General features: G+C 40.1%; 1 protein-coding gene across 3 annotated transcripts in view; it reads right to left on the reverse strand.

The window, feature by feature from the left end:
- The window catches only part of sema6a (sema domain, transmembrane domain (TM), and cytoplasmic domain, (semaphorin) 6A), a 118,978-nt gene that overhangs the window by 38,372 nt on the left and 57,893 nt on the right, over positions 1-22,713 (reverse strand). For all 3 annotated transcript variants that reach the window (XM_041999049.1, XM_041999050.1, XM_041999048.1), the window contains 6 exons: positions 15,923-15,983; positions 14,710-14,772; positions 13,968-14,069; positions 7,596-7,686; positions 6,232-6,351; positions 5,623-5,711 (listed from right to left, as the gene is read on the reverse strand). In XM_041999049.1, coding sequence (XP_041854983.1) covers positions 5,623-5,711; positions 6,232-6,351; positions 7,596-7,686; positions 13,968-14,069; positions 14,710-14,772; positions 15,923-15,983 — 526 coding nt within the window. The remainder of the gene's footprint in view (positions 1-5,622; positions 5,712-6,231; positions 6,352-7,595; positions 7,687-13,967; positions 14,070-14,709; positions 14,773-15,922; positions 15,984-22,713) is intronic.

The raw sequence follows: 22,713 nt of genomic DNA on the forward strand, positions 1-22,713 counted from the left end.
ACACTTCTCCAAATGCTGCGCACGTTACAGGAGGAAAAAAAGAGTGAATGGAAAGATCATCTGCCCCAGATTGTGCATGCATACAATTGTACAAGGCATGAGTCAACAGGATACTCCCCATTCTTCCTTCTGTACGGTAGAGCCCCACGGCTACCAGTTGACTTGCTCTTTGGGCCTAGGAGGGAGACTGAAGCACAGAACCACCAGACATTTGTGCAAAAGTGGGCAGACAGAATGCGGGTGGCGTACCGAATAGCTGCTGACAACAGCCAAAAGTCATCAGCTAAAGGAAAAAAACAATATGACAGGCATATCAGAGGTGTTGCTCTCCAGCCAGGAGACAGGGTACTGGTGAGGAATCTCTCAGAGAGGGGAGGCCCAGGTAAACTGCGGGCTTACTGGGAAAAAGTAGTACATCGAGTGGTGGAGAGATTGGGGGATGGACCTGTCTATAAAATACAGCCAGAGAGAGGCAGCAAAACCATGCGTGTCTTGCATAGAAATCTCTTATTGCCAGTAAACGATCTGCCTCTGGAAGATGAACTACCTGTTACAGGAAATACAAGACACAATAGACCTAAAGAGCACAACAACAGGATTAACCAAACAGGGACAGACAGCTCTGATGAGGAGGGGGAACATACTTACACCTATGATCTCCGGAGCAGAATCCCTTGTTACAGATTTGTGAACCCTCAACAACAACAACAACCTGCCATCCCACAGCAAGCTCCTCAGCAATTTGGATCAGTGGTTCCGAACCAGAATCCTCATAATCAGCTTAAGCTGCGTGCAACAGCCAGAGAGTTCTGTCCCCCACACAGACAAGAAGCTGAGATGGAGCCAAACACTGAGGATACGGAGGATGGGGCAGGGCTAGTGGAAAGGGAACCCGAACAAAGAGAAGAAACGGATGGTGGCAGTATAGGAGAAGGTGATGATGTAAGGAGATCACACAGGAGAACAAGACCGACGACAAAGTTCACATATGATATTCTGGGTCAGCCCTCATATCACCATTGTAGTGCAAGTGTAAATCCCTTCTTACTTAGCCAACCCCTGACAGAGATTAATAGTTTTCCACTTTCCCCTTACCCAATCCATTTTCAGCCACATTGCCATAACTGGTACACTTTTGCACACTAGATACTCACACACAACATTACCAGATGTCAGGAGACATTCTTTTAAGTGGGGGAGAGTGTAGAGGGTCAAATAGATAAGGGGATAAAAATAGACACCCCTATTCTAATTTCATTAAGTTTTCTTTTATTTGTTATACATTACATTACTGTAATCTCAGTTACTGCAGCGCTATTCTACATCCAACCGCTAGGCGGCGCCTATCGCGCTGGTGGTAAAGAGTAGAGCAGGTCACAGAGGAAGAATAAAACTTCCGGTATGAGAGTAACGCCAGCTCAACGTGTGTATCTCCTCTATTCTTCGCCACAGGTTGGTAAATGTTTATTGGAACAAGTGCTTATGACAGACTTTACTTGTTAAAATTGTCGTTTTTGAGTAGTTGTACCGTTGCAGCCGAAGCGGTTTGATGAGACATGTAGAAGGAAACCACAATTAGGATTGTCTGCCAGCTAATGCTAATGCTAGCGGACTTGGACAATGTGGAGTAGTGTGTGTGGTTAGCTATCCCAAAATGACTGAGAAATTAGTGGATTCACTTTCAAACGTAATTCACTTAGCACCTTATGGAAATGTGTTCATGCAGTAAAATGTTTGCTGATGTCAAAGTTAAGTGTCTTCTTGGTCATTGCCAAATCAGAAATATTATATTGTAGGTGTTTGAGTGAGTATAAGGTTGTATGAGAAAACGGTGAAAGAAACCATTAAAGTGAAAATGTATTTTCTTGTTAGCTGTTAGTTAATTACATGTAAAATTTGTTATATATTATAGTGTACACTCGAAGCAGACAGTAAAATGGGTTTCAGTGCTTGTGTTTAAAACTTTGAAGAAGAGTAATTATATTAAGCTAGAAAAATGTGTTGATTGTTAAATAGACAGTTAAAAGCAATAATTAAGAACAAGTTAAAATAAGTGGCAAAATTCATTGTAAATGATATTGTGTTCAAGTGAAATTGCTGGAAATATGTTCAGTTGATGGAATGCTGGAAAGGTAAGATTGTCTTAAATGGCCAGATTATAAATGGGACTGAACATGATGGCCATCTGTCAATTTGTTGATACCTGATGTCTGTAAAAGAATAAAACTTCCGGTATGAGAGTAACGCCAGCTCAACGTGTGTATCTCCTCTATTCTTCGCCACAGCTTGACACGTTGAGACGACTAAACCTTCGTTGCCTTCTGACGGTAATGCCAGAGGGGCAACATTTACATAAGAGATCATAATTGATGCTGCACAGCAAGAAACATATCAAGTGACAACACTTAAGGCAATTTATCACTTTCTACACAGCCTCATCTTGATTCAATCTACAATCCAGAGAATTGCATGTGAGCTTAAGGGGTGATCCAAAAGTCTGTAAGTGTGGGTGCTAATTGTGGACAGGGTGCACCCTACCTGTCACCCAAGTGTAAAATCTGCTTTTCTTAGAGGCAAAGTGTGCAATGTTTTTGTCACACTTAGTCAACTTTGATGTTAAGGTGTTTTTTTTAAGGGGCAAAATTAAGATAAAAACTCAAGAAAGCAACAGTAATGCAACAGTGTTCTCAAATTTGAATATTTGTTTTGTGTGTTCACCCTTATATAAATATCAGAAATGTAGAAATCTCTCAAAGCGGATTAATTATCTTGCAGCTTAATCATTAAATTTGCCCATTCGCCAGGTTCCCTCACTCTCCACTGTTAAAAACCATGTTAAAACTCAAGCTTTCAATCCAGCTTGAGATTTGATCGTATTTGTTTTTTAATTTATTTTGATTTAGTTTTTATTGTTTGGATTTGATTTTTCTATTTTACTACTTTTATTATACTTTGTTCATTTTATTATTTTTATGTTATTGCTTTTTATGCTTTTACTTCACTTATCTTAGATGTACAGTACTTTGTTCAGCTGTGGCTGGTATTTATTGCTTAAATTGATCCGGTCTGTAGTTTCAAGTTTACAATCAATAATCCATAAAGTGTGGAAAAGTGAATTCCTGCCCTAACAACAGAGTTTGGATGTACAGAAATAATTTGTTTCTAGACTTACAAAGAATTTTCAGGTACCCATTTTGTTGTTTTTTTGCATCACTGTAAGCTTTCCCAATTTTATGATCAAGTTTCACTTTCATGCACAGAACAGTAACATTTAGAAATTACAATCCTGTGATTTATCCATCTGCACACACAACACATATGCAAAAAAGCAAGAGGGATACTCAAATGTAAGCATTAAATGTGGCATTAATAATAAGAGATCATTTAAAATGTAAGAGTAAAATCTTCCCTTTGTTGTACTTGATTGAAACACTGGAAATTATACTGATACAGCATTATTATGTCATTATCAGCTTTTTTTTCAGTTAAGTGAACTACTGCTGGTGATGATTTGTTCTTGATGACTAATGACCTGGGACGCCGTGTTTCTTTTCCTTCTTGCATCAAAAAGTTCCAACTTTTCACTTCCAAGGAACATCAAATGTCGTGTGATCTTTGTCACAAGAAAAGCCAGTAACTAGTGTCTACAATGCAGATGGAGCAAATTCATAGCAGTAAGTCATTCCTTGTCCACAACCTTACTGAAGTGAACTATTTGAGGTGCCATCTGTAAGAATCATTCCTAACTGTAAGCACAGATCTCTGGGTATTAATTTTGAGTTAGAAACTTTAATGGCAATATTATCCCTACCTACCCGTAGTTAAGAATCCTTTAAAAAAAAATCCTGGACCCAGGCAGTGATCTGGATCACCCCCAAAATCTAATCACTTGTTCCTCAATCTTTTTCTGAGATTTCCTGAAGATTTTATCAATATCTGTTCATACATTTTTGAGTTATGTTGCTAACAGATAAACAGACAGACAAACCAACACCACCGAATGCATGACCTCTGCCTTGGTGGAGGTAATGAATGAAGTCAGAAAGGTTTAAATCAAATTATATTATAATGGTGACGCAATCGCTGAGTCAACTGTCTTGCAGAAACTTTGAAATGCGTTTAAGAATTTGTCTTATTCCAATGTTTCATCACTTCATAGAAAATTAAAGACAGAGAAGTAAATTGATGTGTAGATATAGTGTATGAGTCATCACCTGGCAACGGAATAGTTTAAACTATACAGTTTCAAATGAGAGTCAACGCTGTAATTACAGATCTGTCGTCAGGTCTTGCAGTCAGTGTTGTAATTAGTTGTTGTCACAGTATACTTAACAGCTATAACTCTAACCATGACCTGAAATTGACAGTGTGAATGGGAGCAAACATGCATTTAAACCAGATCCCTACACATACACACCCACACACACCCTCACCCATGCACACACCACAATCCCTGCACTTCCATACTGACCCACACAAAAACATGAATCAGAAGAGCAGCAGCTAAGAAAAGCACAACAAAGCCTACACATGCCTTTTCAGCTGGAGATTATGAAGAACACATTTAGCAGAAGAGGTCAAACTGACAAGTTGTGTCATTTTTACATTTTAAGTTACCGTGTTTTCATGCCAGTCTGTCTATATGTTGCTTTTGTACAAATAAGACTATAAAAGGGAAAAATACAATATGGTGCAAATATACAGGTTGTTTATTATTAGAGGCTTGTTAATATTCTTGTATAAAGAAATATTTATCCTTTTATATTTTCCAGATAACATCCCAACATTGCAGCTGAAGATAAGCTGTCACATAGATTTATCAGTTTGTCATAAAGCACAGACGACTGTTTACATCGTCAGGGAAGGCCATTCTACCGTGCAATAATGAGGAGATATCATTCACTAAATGTTAAATTGTTCTTTGCTCCATCAGTTCTCCCACCACATGCATAATTACACTGACACTTCTTTCAAAACACCCAACAGATTGAGAGGCCTGATCTGTATTCATGCGCTGGATAACACAAGGCTGTCACTTCTGGCAGTGAACCATTATTTCTGCGTTTCGTGTTACCTCGGCGCTATTCGCCTCTCCCTTGTGTGTTTCCCTTAATTCATTCTGCAAAGTACATATTCATTTCCATGAAGCATTTATTTCTACCCCCTGTTTAATTAAACTTTCCCAGGGATCTAAAGCTGGATGAGGGAGATTACTAAAAAAAAGTGTAATACCTGAGGAAAGCTTGTTTCTTCTTTAGCTTTTCTCCTTTGTCTCATTTCTCAGAGACACTTAGGTGAGGTTTCTCTTGGGAAACATTGAGACGATAGGTCAAACAGGAGCACTGTGGGGCGGATGCGCAATTCAAGGGATATATTTAGACTTCCAAATGGGATCTCCAGACATCCACAGACTTTGTTTTTTAATCTATTTTAGGTTCTGTACCCTGCTGTGTATTGCTCACATTTTTCGGCCACTTAACTGCTCCTGAAAGTTTCCTTCCCATTATGTGATACACCCATATCCTGTTAGTTTCCCAAGGCATTTCCTGATCCTCCTGGTAAATAGGAAGTCACCTCTGATTAGAGTTCAAACAATGGCAGGAGAATCAGGCCTGTGCTTACCTTTCCCATTGTGTTGTACTCCATAGCAATTTCCCGAAAGAAGAAATAGATGAAATCCCCATAATTGACTGCCTGGACAAAGTAGGGCTCTGAAGGAGAAAAATATAAGAATAAAATATGAGTTAAGTGACGTTTTGCTGCGACAAAGCAGTTCTGACACCATATTTCACAGTAAACAGGCGGAATATCTGTCATATTATGCAGAAAAACACTGACTGTGAGCCTTGAGAGCCCCAATCTATCATCCATTATATCAGCAAAAACAATTTGCATGTGAGAAAGAGAATGATCTCTCTATTGAGCTTTGACAAACCGGACTTGTGCTTGTTTCACCCCAGGGCAGAGCAATTTCAGCAGGGGCAGTGAGGCAAAATGAATCTGCTTGAAGCGGATTGTGAATTAAGCATTAGCATTAGCATAAGTGGATCTGTACTTACCTACCATACTGTCATTCATATGCAGAAGTGTATAGACACACTTGCTCATTCATCATTTTCCCCCTAACACATGGTCAAGAATGCATGTCTAAACTCTGGTTTGTTTTCTATCTTGTCAGTCAGCTTGTTCTTCTCCAACCACAGGGACTTTGTTTGTGTGCCCCCAACTCACCTTTCAGCCATTTGGAGTCATGTTTGACAGTGCGCAGAGTTGGGCTGTCGCCAAGGCTACGATAGATGACCGCATCGATCGCTAGAAAGTCTGTTACGGTGGCTGAATACAGCTTGCCATCTGGAGAGGGAACACAGAAGCAGAAAGTGCAATGAGGAGGAAAGAAAGAGATGAGATAGAGGAAAGAATGAGAGCCGCAAAGAAGGGAAAAGATGAGGAGAGTTACATTAAATTAGGATAGTATAATAAACTACTAAGAGATTCCTGCTTCCTGTGGCTAGATACACAAACATGTTTCAAGATGACTCAGAGCTGGAATATGAATCAATCACACAAACTGAAGAGAATCCTTTATGGACAACAAACAGGGTGTACACACACTTTAACATGTTGCACATTAGTAATTACCCAATTTCGCAAACACTCTTCTAAGGCACCAACACCTAGCACTCACATTTATCTTAAAGCACCAAACATAGCTACAGTCACACACTATCATAAGCACACGTACACACACATGCTTCACAAACACAATGCACTACCAGAATGACCTCAGCCTGTTTTGGCTATAACCACAGTGGAAACTCAAACGACATAATTGAAAGGATAGCAGTCAGAGAAACCCTCTTGATTACTCAGTGCTTCCAGCTCCTTCCAAGCATCTCTGCTACACATTAACTCCTCAAGCTTTGCCATCTACTCTTGTCACATGCTTTGAACCGGCAGGGACAACTCATCAATACTGCCATAAATCAGTTCACAGTGAATATGAACTGGAACTAGATGTCTTTAGCAGCCTGTGGATCGCACCCGCCAACAGAGATGACTCATTTCACTCCCATCCATTTGTGACATATTTTTAATGACATGCATACTGAAAGAAACTGAATATGAAACAAAAGGGTGACAAAAATGTATGAAAGGCAGTGACAAATGATTTTTTTTCTTGTCACAGTTCTGTTGATGCATTTTCAAGAACCTTAATGCCAAAATCCTGATGCAGAGCAGAAGTGTCCTAATGTTTGATTTTTACTAGTGCATGTAACACAGATGGCTTTTCCTTTTTGACTTGTTGGCAGGATTTTGCCATTAGAATTAACCACAGGGTATTAAGAAGAATATTAAATAAAACCACAAGTGATCCCTCACTCAAATACACTCAAGTTTCCCATCGAGCTCAAAACTGTTCCAGTGTTTCATAACTGCAGATAGCAGAAAACTGGGATTAATGTTTTTGCCTAGTGTCAGTCAAGTTAATAGCAGTGACTAACAAACAAGTATAAGCTACCTTCATTCATTGTAGAAGGATAAAACAACAGGAGAGTAACAAAGTACAAGAAAGATAATAGTAAATTGGAGCTTACCAGCAAACAGGGCAACATTGGCGTGCTTGGCATCATACGGACAACGTGCCATTCCGCTGATCTCTTCCCCCAGAGCCTCCATGGTGTCCATCTAGGGTCAAAAATGAGGTGAGAGGTCAAGACGGGGTCAAACCTACATAGTCTGGCGTGCCAACCAAGGCAACAGACTTGAACTAAAGCTTCAGAAATGTTGGCTCCCAGTTGGAGGTGAGAATCTAAAAAAGCAAAATGTGTTCAAACAGTGACATCTGAAGAGAGTCAGTAAAAAAAAGAATATGTTGGTGGTGGTGAAATATGGCAGGATTCATGATAAAATATCCCCTAAAAGCTGTGTTATCCAGTCCACTAGTGTGTCCATCTAAACTGATAACCCATGAATGTCATTTTGGTGTCCCACTGAGGTCCGACAAAGCTGCACATCTGGGAGTATCTGGAAAACTGTCATGAAGAAAGATAAAACAACAAAAATTTTCCACAGCTGCGCATTTCACTGTATGAGTGGATGCGGTTTTCTTTCCCCTGCAATCTTTTATCCTTCAGCTTCACTGATGTTAGAGAAGAGTTTTAACAACCCTCATGACAGATCCTCAACCCATTTATTTCACTGCTTTACCCTACCCTGATTGTTCAGTCTGAGCTTTTTGCATAGAAAAAATGGGTGAGCACACAGCACTGAGCAGGGAATGTGAGATTTTTTTTTCTTTCACTAAACCACAAGTTTTTAACTAGTAGATAAGTTGTGATTGTTCTAGTGAAATTTTTGCAACTTTACCTTGCACTGAAATTCCTTCCCGGCAAGCTTTGTTTCTACATTTTTGGTATATTTCAGGAGAAATACTAATTTTTATTCTTCATCTTGAAGGTTTAAAAGTTGTTTCAAAGCACTGGGAATGTAGCTTATCTAATTTTGCTCCATTGCTATGTTGTCCCATTTCTCAATGCTATTTTGAGTATTTAACCACTGTCTGAGAGTCATTAGTTTAGATGTTAGGGAGATGATCTTTGTCAATTGGAACTTGGGCACATTTTTCTTATTCTGTGCCCAGTTTAGCCGCAGTGTGATTGGCAGAGCATGGCAGACAATCAGATATGGGTGAAAGGTCAGTATCATCCCACCATGGGTAGGCTTGTCTCAACCAGCATGCCTCAGGACACTCTCTTGCCCTGGCTAAAGACCAGGGGCACACACAAAAACACAGACACACAAGAGACGAAGGGAAAAAAGCCATTCAGCACGGACCAGACACTGCGGTCAGAGATTACTACACAGTTTGCCTCCAGAGTACACAATACAAACTCATTTTTCCTTCACTATCTGTTTCTATCTGTCACATTCTCACTGTCCACGCTTCCTCACTTTCTCCCTTTCTCTTGACCAACATAGCTCACAAAGGCTGCAAACTGCTTACTTCGCCCTTTCTGGTCTCTAAACAGGTCATTTTGTTTTCTATTCCTGTCTCAGCGGAAACGGTTATCATCTGCCCACTAAAAAGGTCACACACACACTCCGGCGCAATGCTGGAAAAGCTTGCCAGAGAAATTGTTGAGGCTGATTTGGCAAAGAAAATTACACGTGACCTTTTACAACAAACAGAGAACCACTAGCGGCAGTGCATGGCTCGGTTTCTCATTTTTTCTGTTTTCTTCAGAAATGAGTGTTGATATATGGAGGCAAGTCAGACATATATTGTTATTAAGCAGAAATGACTGTAATTATAGATTAGACTGTTTTAATTATAACAGACGTATGGAGCTTAAGGTCAGGTGTGCCCAGAAAGTATCAGAAAGTACAAAATGACACAGGAACTTGGTTAAGCTTCAAATGTCAGCAGCTTCTGTGTCATCCACCTAACCCAAGCGCTCCCTCCCTTTCAGACGCAAACCTTCTCACACATCTTACACAGCTACTCCCACTTGAGCTGATTTCACCAAAGAGGAGATATCTGTCAGCTGTCACTAATCTGGTCCTGACGTTTGATCAGAGGAAGACACTCCCAGCACAGCTGCAGATATGGCGCATGGCTCCAGTCTCCCATTGAGTCGTCAACACCCTTGAGCTCCCCGTCAAATGCAATATTTATTATTTTGCAAAAGCCAAACAGAAATCTATACAGCTCCCACCCTGCATCAAAACATTTTTAAACATAAAGAAAAGCATTGTTTAAACCAGCTGATTGATATAGGTCATTTTCTATTTTCTTTTATGAGGCAAACATTGTTATTCTGTCAGCCCCACTAGCAAAGAATAAAAAAGTGACCCATAATTTAAAACAATGGAAGAGGGAAACAGTAGCCTCATCACATGTTGTCAAGCCTGCCTTAGCAATACACTACTCTGTGGGATCTCCTGTATCTTAGTGGATTGAATGTACACAAACCTTGGCTTGGGGTACTGTCTATCTAGATTAATTAATTACTACAATGGCTCATTTGTGTTTTTTCCATAGGCAATATGCTAATTAATTAAACAAACACAATGTAGAGACAAAACATGCCCATCAGGAGTGTTATAATTGGTTCAGAATTCAGGGTAGGGTTCTGGCTTCATGGCCCCTGTTTCTTTATTAAGACTCATATACTTTATTTATTATTTCTGAAGGATTTGTTAAATCTTAAACAAGAGTAGAAAAGTAAGTAAACTGAGGCAGCATTCCATTTACAAACGGTTTGCTTGAGATATCTTCTATTTAGTAAAGTCTATGTTTGTGCAAAACTGAGTAACTTGTGATGTTGGAGTCCAAGAGGGCTGCCACTAAAAGTTACTACTTATTCAGGCATAGTAATAAATTTTTATATGGGTTGATCTATAGCTTGCAGCTGGGTTGAGTCCTAGCATATGTGTTTGTATGCAACCCATATTTCCACCTGCAACAGTCCTCTCCATCCAAAGGTCAAGTACACAAGTTCACATCTGGCCCAGAAGAGGTTGTGCAAAAACCAAACAAAGGACACATCTCCATGGGAGATTACAGTCATGGCCCATTTCTGGGCTACCTATTTCTGAAGACAGATGAAAGCTTTCCATGACCACCTTGAGCTGGAAACTGGAGTCTTTGCAGCTGATGAAAGTAATCTGGTGTTTCAATTTTATTTATAAGAACCCCCCTCTTATTTTTCAAGTATTCACCATAGTACAAATTTGACAGAAAGATGGCATGTGTAGTCCATGTGACCAAATCATTTTAAATGTAAAAGACTTCCAAGTCCACCATTATTAAGTTCATCACCTGGGAGTCAGAGCCCCCAAGACTCCCCACTGATTCCCTCTGCTTCACCCAGCAACAAGCGATGAAACTGACTCCATTCATATATCAGCCCAGCTGGATGGGGTGTTTATTATTACAGCACAGCGAGGGAGTGACAGAGGGAGAAAGCAACAGAGGGAAAGATGGCCGTGTGGTGGAAGCAAAGGAGGGGGAGAGGAATTCAGGCTGGCAGAAGAAGAAGGGAAAGGAGAGAAGAGGTAGGAGGGATGATGAGAAGAAGAAATGAGTTGGGTGATGTAGGGCTAAGGGAGAGGGCTTCATCATGCTGCCATGGTGTCTGTCTGTGTTTTTCTTTCATGCATTTGTATGTACATGCATTGTATTTGTATAGTCTGCTGATGCTGCCAACACAAGGTCAGAAAAAGAGAAAAAAAAAACTCTTGAAAAGAAATAATTGATATGCATTTAAATACAAAAAAAGGTCAGAAAAAATTCTAAAGACAGAATAAAGAAGTAATTGCTGAGGAAAGGTGTCAAAGCAGAAAACATGGGATGTTGCTGGTTTGGACCAGCGCCCTTTTTGCCTTTTCTGTCTCCCCCTTGTGTGTCCCTCCACCTCTGCTACCATCCCATGCCTCCTGTTCCTTCCCACTTGCCCTTGCAGCATTTTTGATTAATGTGGGATGAGGCTGGCCCTGAAACAGAAGCTCTTTTCAGTACTGTCACACTGAGGAGATGGAGAGGCAAACTGTGGCCAAGGTGGATTTAACCACATGCATACACACACAAACACACCACACACTTTTGACCAAGCAGCCTGGAAGAGCCCAGCAGGCCATCAAAGGCCTGGTATCTGCCCAGACAGTCTGCTAGCTTGCCAGCAAAGGAGTGTGCGCATGCGTCTGATGTTTTGTAAAAAAGTGTGTGCTGACAGCTACATGTGTGCAAAGTACTCAGAGGTTTTTGGGATGTTTGCACACATTTTTTTTTCTGTGCATGCTCAAGTATTTCAGTGGGTGTTTGTATGTTTGTGAAATAAACTGCAAAAAAATCTAATTAAGAAAGGTCAAATTCATTTTCCAACTAAATCTCATATTTGTTCAAATAAATTGTTACATATTTAATTATTGATTGCATTGTTAAGGTGAAAAGACAGAACAAATACCTAAATTTCCCAAAATGACTGGCTGGGCTGAGCTGACCTTAAGTAAAACATTTAATTTTATCTTATTGTTAGAGTTAGATGTATAAATTTTGCACAATTAAAGAGCACCAGTTTTTGTGGTGCTTGTAAGCATGCTTGTGTGTGCATGCAAGGTCATTTCACCAAACCTCACTATACTTTACAACACTTACCCTCACTGCCCCTTAACTCCAGCAGACTAGCAACAATATCAGTGCAGTAATAGCTAAAACAAACCTTGAAACCATAACCAGAGGGGCTATAAAAGCTAACCACCCCTGATAAATGTGGAGGCATAAATTCCACTTCCCTCCAGGAGGAGTCTGTGAATTGAAAGACATCCACTCTGTGTGCTAAGCATGCTGAACCACAAAAGCAACGGAGCAGAAATGTCTTGCTTTTCTGATAAACAGATCTAGTGGACCAAAGCAGGAGTGTTCCCCACAGGCTATACGGATAACATCTCTGTGTGCTGTGGCTGTCGCATCACATCCTAACAAAGCTAACAACAACATTCGTAAGCCAGACCTGCTGCTGAGTTGCTTGTCCTGTCATCCTTACTGTCTGCTTGTCTGTGTGGTCCTCTGTTCTTGCTTATGTTCACAAAGTGTTCATATCTAATTTCTCTGGATCAAAATGTCTGCTTATTTACAATGTACCTTTTACTGATATTTGAGTAAAATTATTTTTTAAATCGATCTCTGGTGGGTTTTGAGCAGATTCAGGCCCAATGTGTGCCTCAAAGATTTATGAAATGTATTTTTTCCAGTCAGAATGCTTCAAAATCAGAAGCAGGTGCATTGGCAAATAAAGTTGATTTTCTTGTGTATGAATTAAACATTCGTCACACTACATATTTGTTTCTAAAGTAATAATCATAAATATATGAGCTTGGAAAATCTCTGGAAAATGCAGCAGAATTTTGTCCAAAACAAATAGAGTCAAAGTGTAAATAACATGTATACTCAGTGGCTTTCCACCAAAATTCAGAGGTAGGTTGACTCTGGTCTTTTCACTGTTTAATTCAGCGGACAGCAGAGATTCACACTCACTAACTTGAATGCAAGGTCAGATCAGCTGCAGTGACACTAAAAGGTGGCTTTTGAATGAAAACAAGCACACCAAGAGTTTGACAGTCCTCCCTGGAAAGAACACCATTATAGTTATTATCTTGTAAGGTTCATAATATCCCATTTTACACAAGCTCCATTGTCTCCTGTACAGCTGAATAACCATGTGATGTTTTCAGGTGCATTTATATTGACTGAGATTATTTTTCATCTAAAAAGCGATCGTCTTCAATGTCTAATTGAAATAGAAACTCGTTTTTCATACAGGAGCAAAAGGAAATCACATTTATATTATTGGGGTAGGAAAAATGAACATTTTTAGTCCATCTGTTTTCTATGTCTGTCCATCTGCTTCTCTTTTTTTCCTCACATATTTTGACATCTCTCTTACTCTCCACCAAGTTAATCTTAATAGCGTACCTGCTATTTCTTTCTTGACACAAGGCCAATAAAATCCATCATTTCCTTTCATGGTTTTATTTTTCCTAAAGCAATCCTGAAACTATTATAGACACTCCTCCATGAATATGGCCAGAAAGATGTTTACAGGAAATGGATGAATTGAATTTCTGGACTGTGCTCTCACCTGCAGTTCACACTGTGTGTGAATATTAGAACGCAAGTTGTTTGGTTTCCACACACTCTAAATAAAGCTTGTCAACTTGGAGATAAAGATTTAGGAGGAGGCCTGTTGAGTTGTGAAAGTCATCCATCTAAATCCATACCACCATGGCTCACTTTTACTAAATTCTCACAGGATAAAAAAAAAAATTCAAAGTGAATTTGTTTGACAGGGTAAGAGAGATGATTTAAAGAAGATTTTTAGGGCACAGTATGTGTGTAGTTTGTATGTGAAATGCCTGTCACTTGAGCTAAAATTTATATAAGTATGAAGATTTATGTGCTTCCCTACCTTGTAGGTTCGACAGGAGGGGTTGAAAGCGTTTGTTCCACAAACAAACAAGATGTCATCGTTTTGCTGCAGGAGGACTTTGATGAAATTATGGCACTCATCCTTAAGGGAGCAAAGGACAGGAATAGAAAGAAAGGCAAAGAGAAGAGAGAAAGTCCATGGTGACATTTGTGTCTTTATACTAGACATGGATAGCCACATGTGATTTGTTGAACAAGAAGCTTTTTCTTGTCTTTCCTTTGAAGCACAGCATGTAGTGCAAGCGAGAGGCATGTGTTATAAACACTGAGCATACAGTATAATCTTGAAATGTAGCATTTTCTCATGGCACATAGAGTATTTGTAGCAGATTTTAATGCTTCTGGTGAGTTTTTTTAAGCAATAATGAAACAATTGCTATTTTTAAATGCATAGAAAAAATGATAAATATGAAGATTCCCTCTGATGTTTTCTATGAGAGCAGAAACTTGTATGAACTATAAGAAGAGTGTTCTTGCACCTTAGACTTAGACTTTTTTTTACCAAGACACCTTTAGGGTCTTATGCCTGATGGAGTATGTGTGTGTGAGAGAGACAAAGGAACACTGAGGCAAGCTGTGAGAGGTTAAATCTGTTGTCTGCATTGTCATATGTGTGACTGCCTTTGGATGTGTTTTTTTGTGAAGCATAAGGTGACATTAGTTCTATAAATGAAGTGAGGGTATCAGTTTAGGGTTGAAGTGTTGGTGTGAGGCATCTCTACCTTGTGCTTCCCTTTCATTCTGCAGGTGTCCACATCTGCTTGTCTGGACTTCCATGTCATTTTCTGATTCATTAAAACAGAAGTAAAACAGAAAATCAGAGAGGGTTGTCAGTGAACAAACAAAACATCAAGGTAGAAGAAAAAAGCAGACAGCTCTTCACAGCTCGATAGCTCATCCATATAGTGATCAATAATCATCATCTGAGATTCCCTATCATTGATTCCCCTCATGAGGCACCTGCTCTTAGGTGAACGTCTTTCTAAGCACTTACTAAAGATCAGTTTACCTCCTTGAACATTTAATTCTCTGCCAGCGAGGAGGAAATATGATACTTGCCCCTCAAGCAGAGCAGTCCGTCCAAGGACAGATCTCACTCCATCTCACACTTATCAATCAATGCTAAGCCACAAACACACACACAATAATACACACCACTCTGGTTCCTTCTCTGTGTGGCCTGAGGGTCAGTGCTGAGCCATAGGTTCAGACCACTGCATACACTGCCGCTGTTGTACAACTTGTTTAGAGCTCAGCCACTGATTAAAGACCCTCAGTCATCAATCAATCAGCACATTTCCCACCAGCCTTTCATCTGCAGCCTGCTCTCATTAAGACCCACTCACCAGGCTTTGACATTGAAGTGGATGAGGTGGAGGAGAGGAGGATGGTTGTATACACAAGAATGGCCTTGTCTGAATGCGGGTTTCATGCATTATGTTAAGGGCAAGTAATGCCAGCCAGGAGTGATTGGAATAAAGTGGTGAGTTATTACAGCTGAGGGTGTCAGAAAAAATAAGCTATAAACTGAACAAGATTATCCATACAACAATTATTTTCCTCTCTACATCTATTTTCCTTTCCCATTCACTGTTTTTGTTCATTTTACTCTCTTTTTCTTGCTTTTCTTAATCTGCCTGTCCTTCCTTGCTCCCTCCCAACTTCTCTCAGCTTCCGTAACACATCCATAAGACTGTCCCACTGATGAGCGTGGATGACGCAGGAGCTTTGATCACTGATTGATTGGATAATCTACTTAACGGGGTCACCATGGCAAGCATGGCGAGTTCACAGGTGATTGAGTAAGAGTGCTGACAGGCACATGCATATACCCACATGCACACACAAACACAGAGCACAGTTATTAGGGCGAAACCTGTCAATCATAGCACACTGAGAACAACCCATGCTCAAAGAGCCCAACGTCTCACTCACCTTACTGAAAAAGATCTCATCGCTGTTGGCATTGTCCGTGTCCACTGTGTATATGTGATCCCTGCAGGAGATGGAAGCAGGAAAGGAAGGGAGGAAGAGATTGAGGAAAAGCATAGGGAAAGATGAAGAGATAATAGGTCAGACAGCAACAGTCAAAGAAATTCAACAATAACAATAAACCAGTTTTTTATTCTTCCTTCTCTGTTTTCTCCCTGCAGGCAGCAAACAACATCAGAAAATGGGGCTTTGTATAAACTTTGTTCAAACTTCAAAAAATGACAATAAACAAAAGGAGGCCAGAGCTACAGTAGTAGCGGTTTAAAAGTTCCCCTGTTTCCATGATGGGTCCTTGACTGGTTCTTGACTGGTCCTTGACTGGTCCTTGACTGATCCTTGGCCGATCCTTCACAGGTCTGTGGGGGTAATGTAATCCCCCGCAATGACGTCGTCAGCGAGGCTCTGCCCCTAAGCAGCCCAAGTAAAAAAAAACAGCTGCAATCCCTCTTTTGTCCACGGGGAGGAGCAGTGATTTGATCTTGCTGCTCTCTAAACAGTTTATAATGAGCTGTGTCGCTCATTTGTTGCATTTTTGCCAACATTTAAAAAATGATTTGATTTGAAAATGGCGTCAAATAAATGTATCAAAAAAGCCGACATGTGTAGCTAATGGTGTTATGAGGCAAAGCACAACCTCCTCAAGTCGGCTAAGTGGTGAATGTCACTAGCAGCGAGCTTTCTAAACATCCCGAGGAGCGCTGCCAGCGGTCATTTGACTGCAACGTAAGTTATTCACAGTGGGGGTTGATACAGCTGCTGCATAACTGAATATTGACAAAATCATAACGTAATATCGGCAGGTAAAAATAACATAATACTGATAATGTGTAAAGCAGGGATCACAAAAGTCTGGACCCAGCCCAACCTATATTCTGAATTAGGCCTCAAAGTGCTATTATCCTAAGTAGATAAGTAAATAAATGGTTTATACTGTGAAATGAAGTGTCCCTGGATTTTATTCATAGCGATCTAGTGATAAAACGTGATAAAACGTCATACAACTGTGTCTCAGCGGTGGGACAGCTGCCTGCCCGCTGTCTGAAGTAGGCACATGCGCAAAGGCTGGTAGGAATGACAGACCAGCAGCCTATCATCACACAGGGTTTGTGATCTTACAGCCAATCAGAAGCAGAGTAGGGCGGCCATTTATTACAACTCCATAGCCGTGATATACGACAGTTTGGCTGAGAAAGAGTCTCCCTGAGCGGCTCTGTGGAAGTTTAGACGTGCTAAACTGCTCGTAAATATTGATGTGTTTACTTTTCCAAACAAGTAAGCAGGTAAAACTATAGACAACAACTATATAATAAAAGTCCTAAAATACCAGGTTCAGCCGTTTAGTTTTTAATACACTATAAGCATGGTAGCGTGACTGGCGGTCATCAAAAGACCGCTGGCGACGGTTCCAGTGTTTAACACTAGAAAACCCAGAGATTTCTTATCCCTCTACCATGCCCAGAGTACAACCAAAAGGCTGCCCGGTTTGAAATTAACAATTAAATGGCCAACAATTAGCACCTTTACATTTGTAAACACAGCCATTAGGCTACCTGCCGTTAGCTGTTCAAGCATACTCCTTGGGGGGAGGAGTGTGCTTGAAAAGAGCCTTGTGGACTGTGCTGTATAGTTTCACTCACCACAAACGGTATTTGTGCTTTTGACCATTTCTCACATTTTCATGTACCCTTTATTGAGCATTGGTCATGTGAGTTTTCATCGTCATCACACTATTGTACGCCCAGCTTGCTTTCAAGTGAGAGATTATCGCGTTTCTGTTTCCACAAAGGCAAGAAGGAAAGCATAATCAAGTATTTCAAATGAGAGATAATTACATTCCTTTTGACCTGGGAACAGAAAAGCAAAATCAATTTAATGTTCCTCACTTCCTAATATGGTGCAACAAGGTTCACAGTCCTCAATGTTTTTAGTAAAAAAAAAAAAAAATTAAAAAACACCTTACTAACAGGGTGGAATGGAACATAACAGAGTGGAACAGAATATAACAGGGTGGAAAATATTTGTTCCCAATTCCAAATAAAAAAGCTTCAATGGCCAGATGATCAGCAATGAATAAAGATATTTCTACAGTGATCCAGATTTTTTGTTTGTTGTTTTTTTTGTTTTACATTAGATTTTGTAAGAGATGGGTGTGTTTTAACAACAGCAGTTTTATCCGTGACTTTAATCGATAATTATTATCATTATCCAGTGTATAAAAATGTTGGTGTAAAAACGCCAAAGATAGATAAGCATGATGCTGAACTTCGTGGTCTTAGCTCCTGGTTTGGTGTGTCTTGTTCTGTTTATTATCATTCTGAAAGGTATACCAAGTTGTGGGCTGCATATATGCAGCCCACAACTTGAACAAAGGCTAAATTCCTCAACATTCGCACTTGCTCCATAAAATTACCATCTCCAAGGCTCCTCCACCACCACTTTGACTATGGATTGATAAGTAAATGAGCCGCAGTTTTGTAATTGTTGCATTGTCAAAACAGTTCTGTTAGTGTTGTCACACAAAATTCAGTAGACTAGTTGGTTCCTATGCAGTGAATTTACATGTTATTACAAAAATACACAATAATAAAATAGGCAAGTGGCAAGATTAGAATAATGTTATAAGTTCTGCGCAAAGACTCCTTTTTCATTTTCCAAAACAAAACTGACATAAACAATCTTGAAAAAAATGTGCACGTAGGCTATGAGGAAAGAATGAATGCAATGAAGTAGGGACTGGTTGAATAAACACGGTTTAACTGGACGCCTAAGCGAGCGCGTTCCAGGATGGCTCCAGATTTTATTGTCAAATGGTTCCAGGTCAACCAAGTCCGAACTGCTTAGAGCAGAGTCCTGCACGGTTCCGTTTTGCTACGCATACCTGCTCTAACCCGTTAGAATGACTCCCGAACCCGACTCGTCACCAATGTATTTATTCCATTTAAATCCGAACCAGACTGATGTTTAACCCGCGACCCGAGCCATTAACGCATCATTGCCATGCTGCACCGCTTCTTTTCCATTATTATAGCCTATTGTTGTTTTATCATTGTGTTAATCTAAAACACATAGATAGCCTATGAATGTTTATTTTAAGCTTGCTCAACATTTTTAAAACAGCTTTATATTCCTCTGACTGAACCATTTCAGAGTGAAGACTAAACCAGACCAGTGTGTTTTATTTTGCCACTGAGAGGGTATAATAGGCTACTCGGAGATTGCTGTGCTTTAACAAAATGTAATCCACCTTTCCTGGCAGCAGCTGTGTTCTCCGTTCCTGGACTACAAATCCGGCGGCAGAAAACTCTGCTGCGCAAATACCAGCGTAAAATAAACTTTCATATATTTTCTCTGTGTTGTTGTAGTATATTCAGATGATAAAACAACAATATAATAAAAAAGAAGACTTGGAAGGAGGAACAGCGGTGCAGTAGGCTATGGCACACGTTAACGTTAAAAAGCACACTGCTTGTTGTAAATACTTGGTTTATGCTTTAAGAGGTAAATATTTTGGTTAACATGTTGAAGAAATATCGTTGTTTCTTTTTTCATCTCTTGCTATGCTATTGAATTTGGCAACATTAACATGGAAATTCACTGCATTAGGACCGACTAGCCTACTGAATTTCTGGTAGCATGACAACACAAACTGGACTCGTTTGACCACTCTTACCCAATGTGCAACAATCACAAAACTGGGTCACTTGTTCAGCTGCCTCATTGCGGCTCATTTACGTATCAATCCACAGTCAAAGTGGTGGTGGAGGAGCCTAAGAGATGGTAATTTTCTGGAGCAAGTGCGAATGTTGAAGAAGGCGCATGTTCAAGTTGGGGGCTGCATACAGTACCTTTTGGAATGGTAATCAGAGCGTGTCGGGGAATAGCCCACCTGGAGGGGTGACGTAATCGGGATTCCCGGCGAGCAGGAAGTCGCAGCACAGCGAGTGTTGGATGTCCCCCCGCGATTAGACACGTTGAAGTGGAAGAAATTATCTCCGATCCTGCGTGGGGCTTTTATCTGTCGCCCTGTCTTCTTATGGAGGTGAAATAAATAATATGAGAATAAAAAAACCCTTCCTAGCTACCTCAAACAGATTCTGTGTTGCTTGATCCAAATCTGATTTGTCTATGTTAATAATGCTAATATTGAAAGATTAATCAGTATGATAAATACATCCTATTGAGAATAGAGCTAGGGGCTGTGATCCAGTATTTGAAAGGTTTTATTAACCTACTAGCATTCATTTCTGAATAAAACAATTGGCAGCGCACAAGCATGTTACAATTTCACATTCCACGTCAAACGATGATTATGTATTAAGTTTTATGCATTTTTATGAATTGTGACTGGCCATCAGAGGTGCTTTGAGTGGCGCCTCTGCCGGTCAGTGTAAATTCAGATAAAATCTGACAGACTACGGGCGATGAGAAGTCTGTGAGAGAAGCGCCATCTTCTGGGTCTACCCTATATTACAAGGAATGGGTGGAGTTTGATTAAAACATCGACACTCCCAGGAGAAGGAGGGGGCCTCTCTGGCGGCTGGAAGTTGGAAGGCAGCTGGCTGGAACTGGAATGGAACTGGGCTGGAAGCCGGCAGGTATTCGGCTGGCTTTCAGCTTGGATGGGAACTTTTAAACCGCTACTACTGTATTTGCTCTGTCAGACAGAAACAGTCAACAAAGGTTTAGAGCGGTGTGGCGCAGGCCTGGGGACAAAAGCCTCTTTGTCCCAGAGAAAGGTCTTGATGGGGGGTGTGGGAGGAGGGAAGGTTAAGACGGGAGGTGCCAAGTCAGTCAGAGCTGTTCAGGTCAATTAAGTCCAGTGTTTGAGCCACAGGAAATCTATACTAACAGTCATTACAGCTCAGACAAGAAGACTTATGTGTGCTGGCCTGGAAATATACAGGCTACTCCTGTATTACACAGCCCTGGCATAAAAGGCCCCAGAAGGGCATATGGAAGACATAAAGCCCAAAAGGGTTAACTACATCTCAGACAGACAGACGGGCTGGTTGACCAGGCCTCTAGCTACACCTACTTACTACTGAGTATGTGGGGTAGAAGGTGGGGAAGTGGTGTCAAAAGAAGTAGGCAAAAGAAAGATGGAAGCAATCAAAGGTGACCATGCCAGCTGATGTAACCGCTTTAATTTGGTGGAGATGAACTGCTGAGCATGTTTTTAATCAAAGTGTATAACAGTAGCATCATCAGACTTGCAGTTTAATTACGTTCCAGCTCCCCAACCTGCGCCCAGGCAGTCGGTCTGCCTAGCTCTCTCATTAACTAAATCTAATAAAGTCTTTGGAGAAACAGGCACCTTGAAATGAATCCACTTATATCGCTTTCCTGGGGGCCACCACCGTCTCCGCGAGGATAAAACCCAGTCTACTGTACGTTATCAGCCACAGTGCTCAAATTGAATAATTAATCTTGGAGAGAAGTTGAAATTAAGAAAAAAGTTCTGCTGTCATGGTGGGAGAAGAAAGATTTCCAGTGAGGTTTCGGAAGAAATCTGTTTCAAGCTTTGATTTCTGTCACTTATATCTCTTGTCTAAAATAGGGTTTCACTTTAATTACGTAATGCTTAAACACATCAGATTCTACATATATTCTATCACCCAAATGATCCAATATTTCTTCTTTTTTGTGCCCTAAACTACAAGTGCCTTCCAACACTTTTATGGAATTGTGGGTCTTTGTACTACCTAATTAATAATTATGTAACTGTTCTTAAAAATCCACTTCAAGTGGTTAGAAGCATTTTTATCCAAAGACTAAAAGAGAAGTCAAATTTATTACATGAGCTCTTGTGTTTCTCACATTTTGTTCTATGTTTGCTTGTTTATACTCTAAAATTTAATATCTAAGAACAACATGTTTGTCATTAAGGCTGCTGCTATACTACTTTATTTTAATGCACTGAATTATTGGTTTTCAGAATAAAAAAATAAATAAAAAAAAAACAGTTGATAAAAAAATGCTCATTTATATAAATGGAATAGCCTCATTACATTAAATTTTAAAAATAAAAAATACTGAGAAGACATCTCTGAATGAAGATGAAAAGTGATGGTTGATATCACTATAATACTTTCAGTGCAGCAAGTTGTTCATGTAGGTTCATTAATATATTCATTTTATTTAAACTTTATACTTAAACAGGACCAAACTAAATCAAAAGCCATTAAATCAAAGGATTATGTGGTGGATTTAGTGTAATCCCTTGGGTTATTTCACTGCCTGCAATTTTAAATCAGTTCATGAGTAATCTGTAATTGACTGCCCCATAATTTTCAATGGAAACTGTTCCAGTTATTCTTCCTGACTTGTGCCTCTCTTGTACCGGTGCTGACGGCGTCCTCGAGGGCCAAGGCCTTCCAGCCGCAGGGTTTTTGGTTCCAGCAGAGATTAGAGGGAGCCAAGCAGTGAGGCGTCCCTCAAACATCCTGAGTGGAGATGGAGGAGGACAATGGAGCGGCTGTGTCTGTGTCAACACCAGCTCGCCAAACATACACATGTGTATGCACAGAACCTCCTCCTTTTACCCCAACATGATCACAGAGACTCAAACATGCACACTTTCACTCCTTTAACACTGCACCTGAACTCAAATTACCACATATTTATGGGCTACATTCACAGTTAATGTTTGTGTAATCACACAATCTTTTATTTTAAAGCTCTGGATTTGCAGTTATCTCTTTAGTTACTAGATAATAGCAATGAATTTCATTTTC

This window comes from Melanotaenia boesemani, chromosome 11, assembly GCF_017639745.1.
Source record: "Melanotaenia boesemani isolate fMelBoe1 chromosome 11, fMelBoe1.pri, whole genome shotgun sequence".
Taxonomy (NCBI): domain Eukaryota; kingdom Metazoa; phylum Chordata; class Actinopteri; order Atheriniformes; family Melanotaeniidae; genus Melanotaenia; species Melanotaenia boesemani.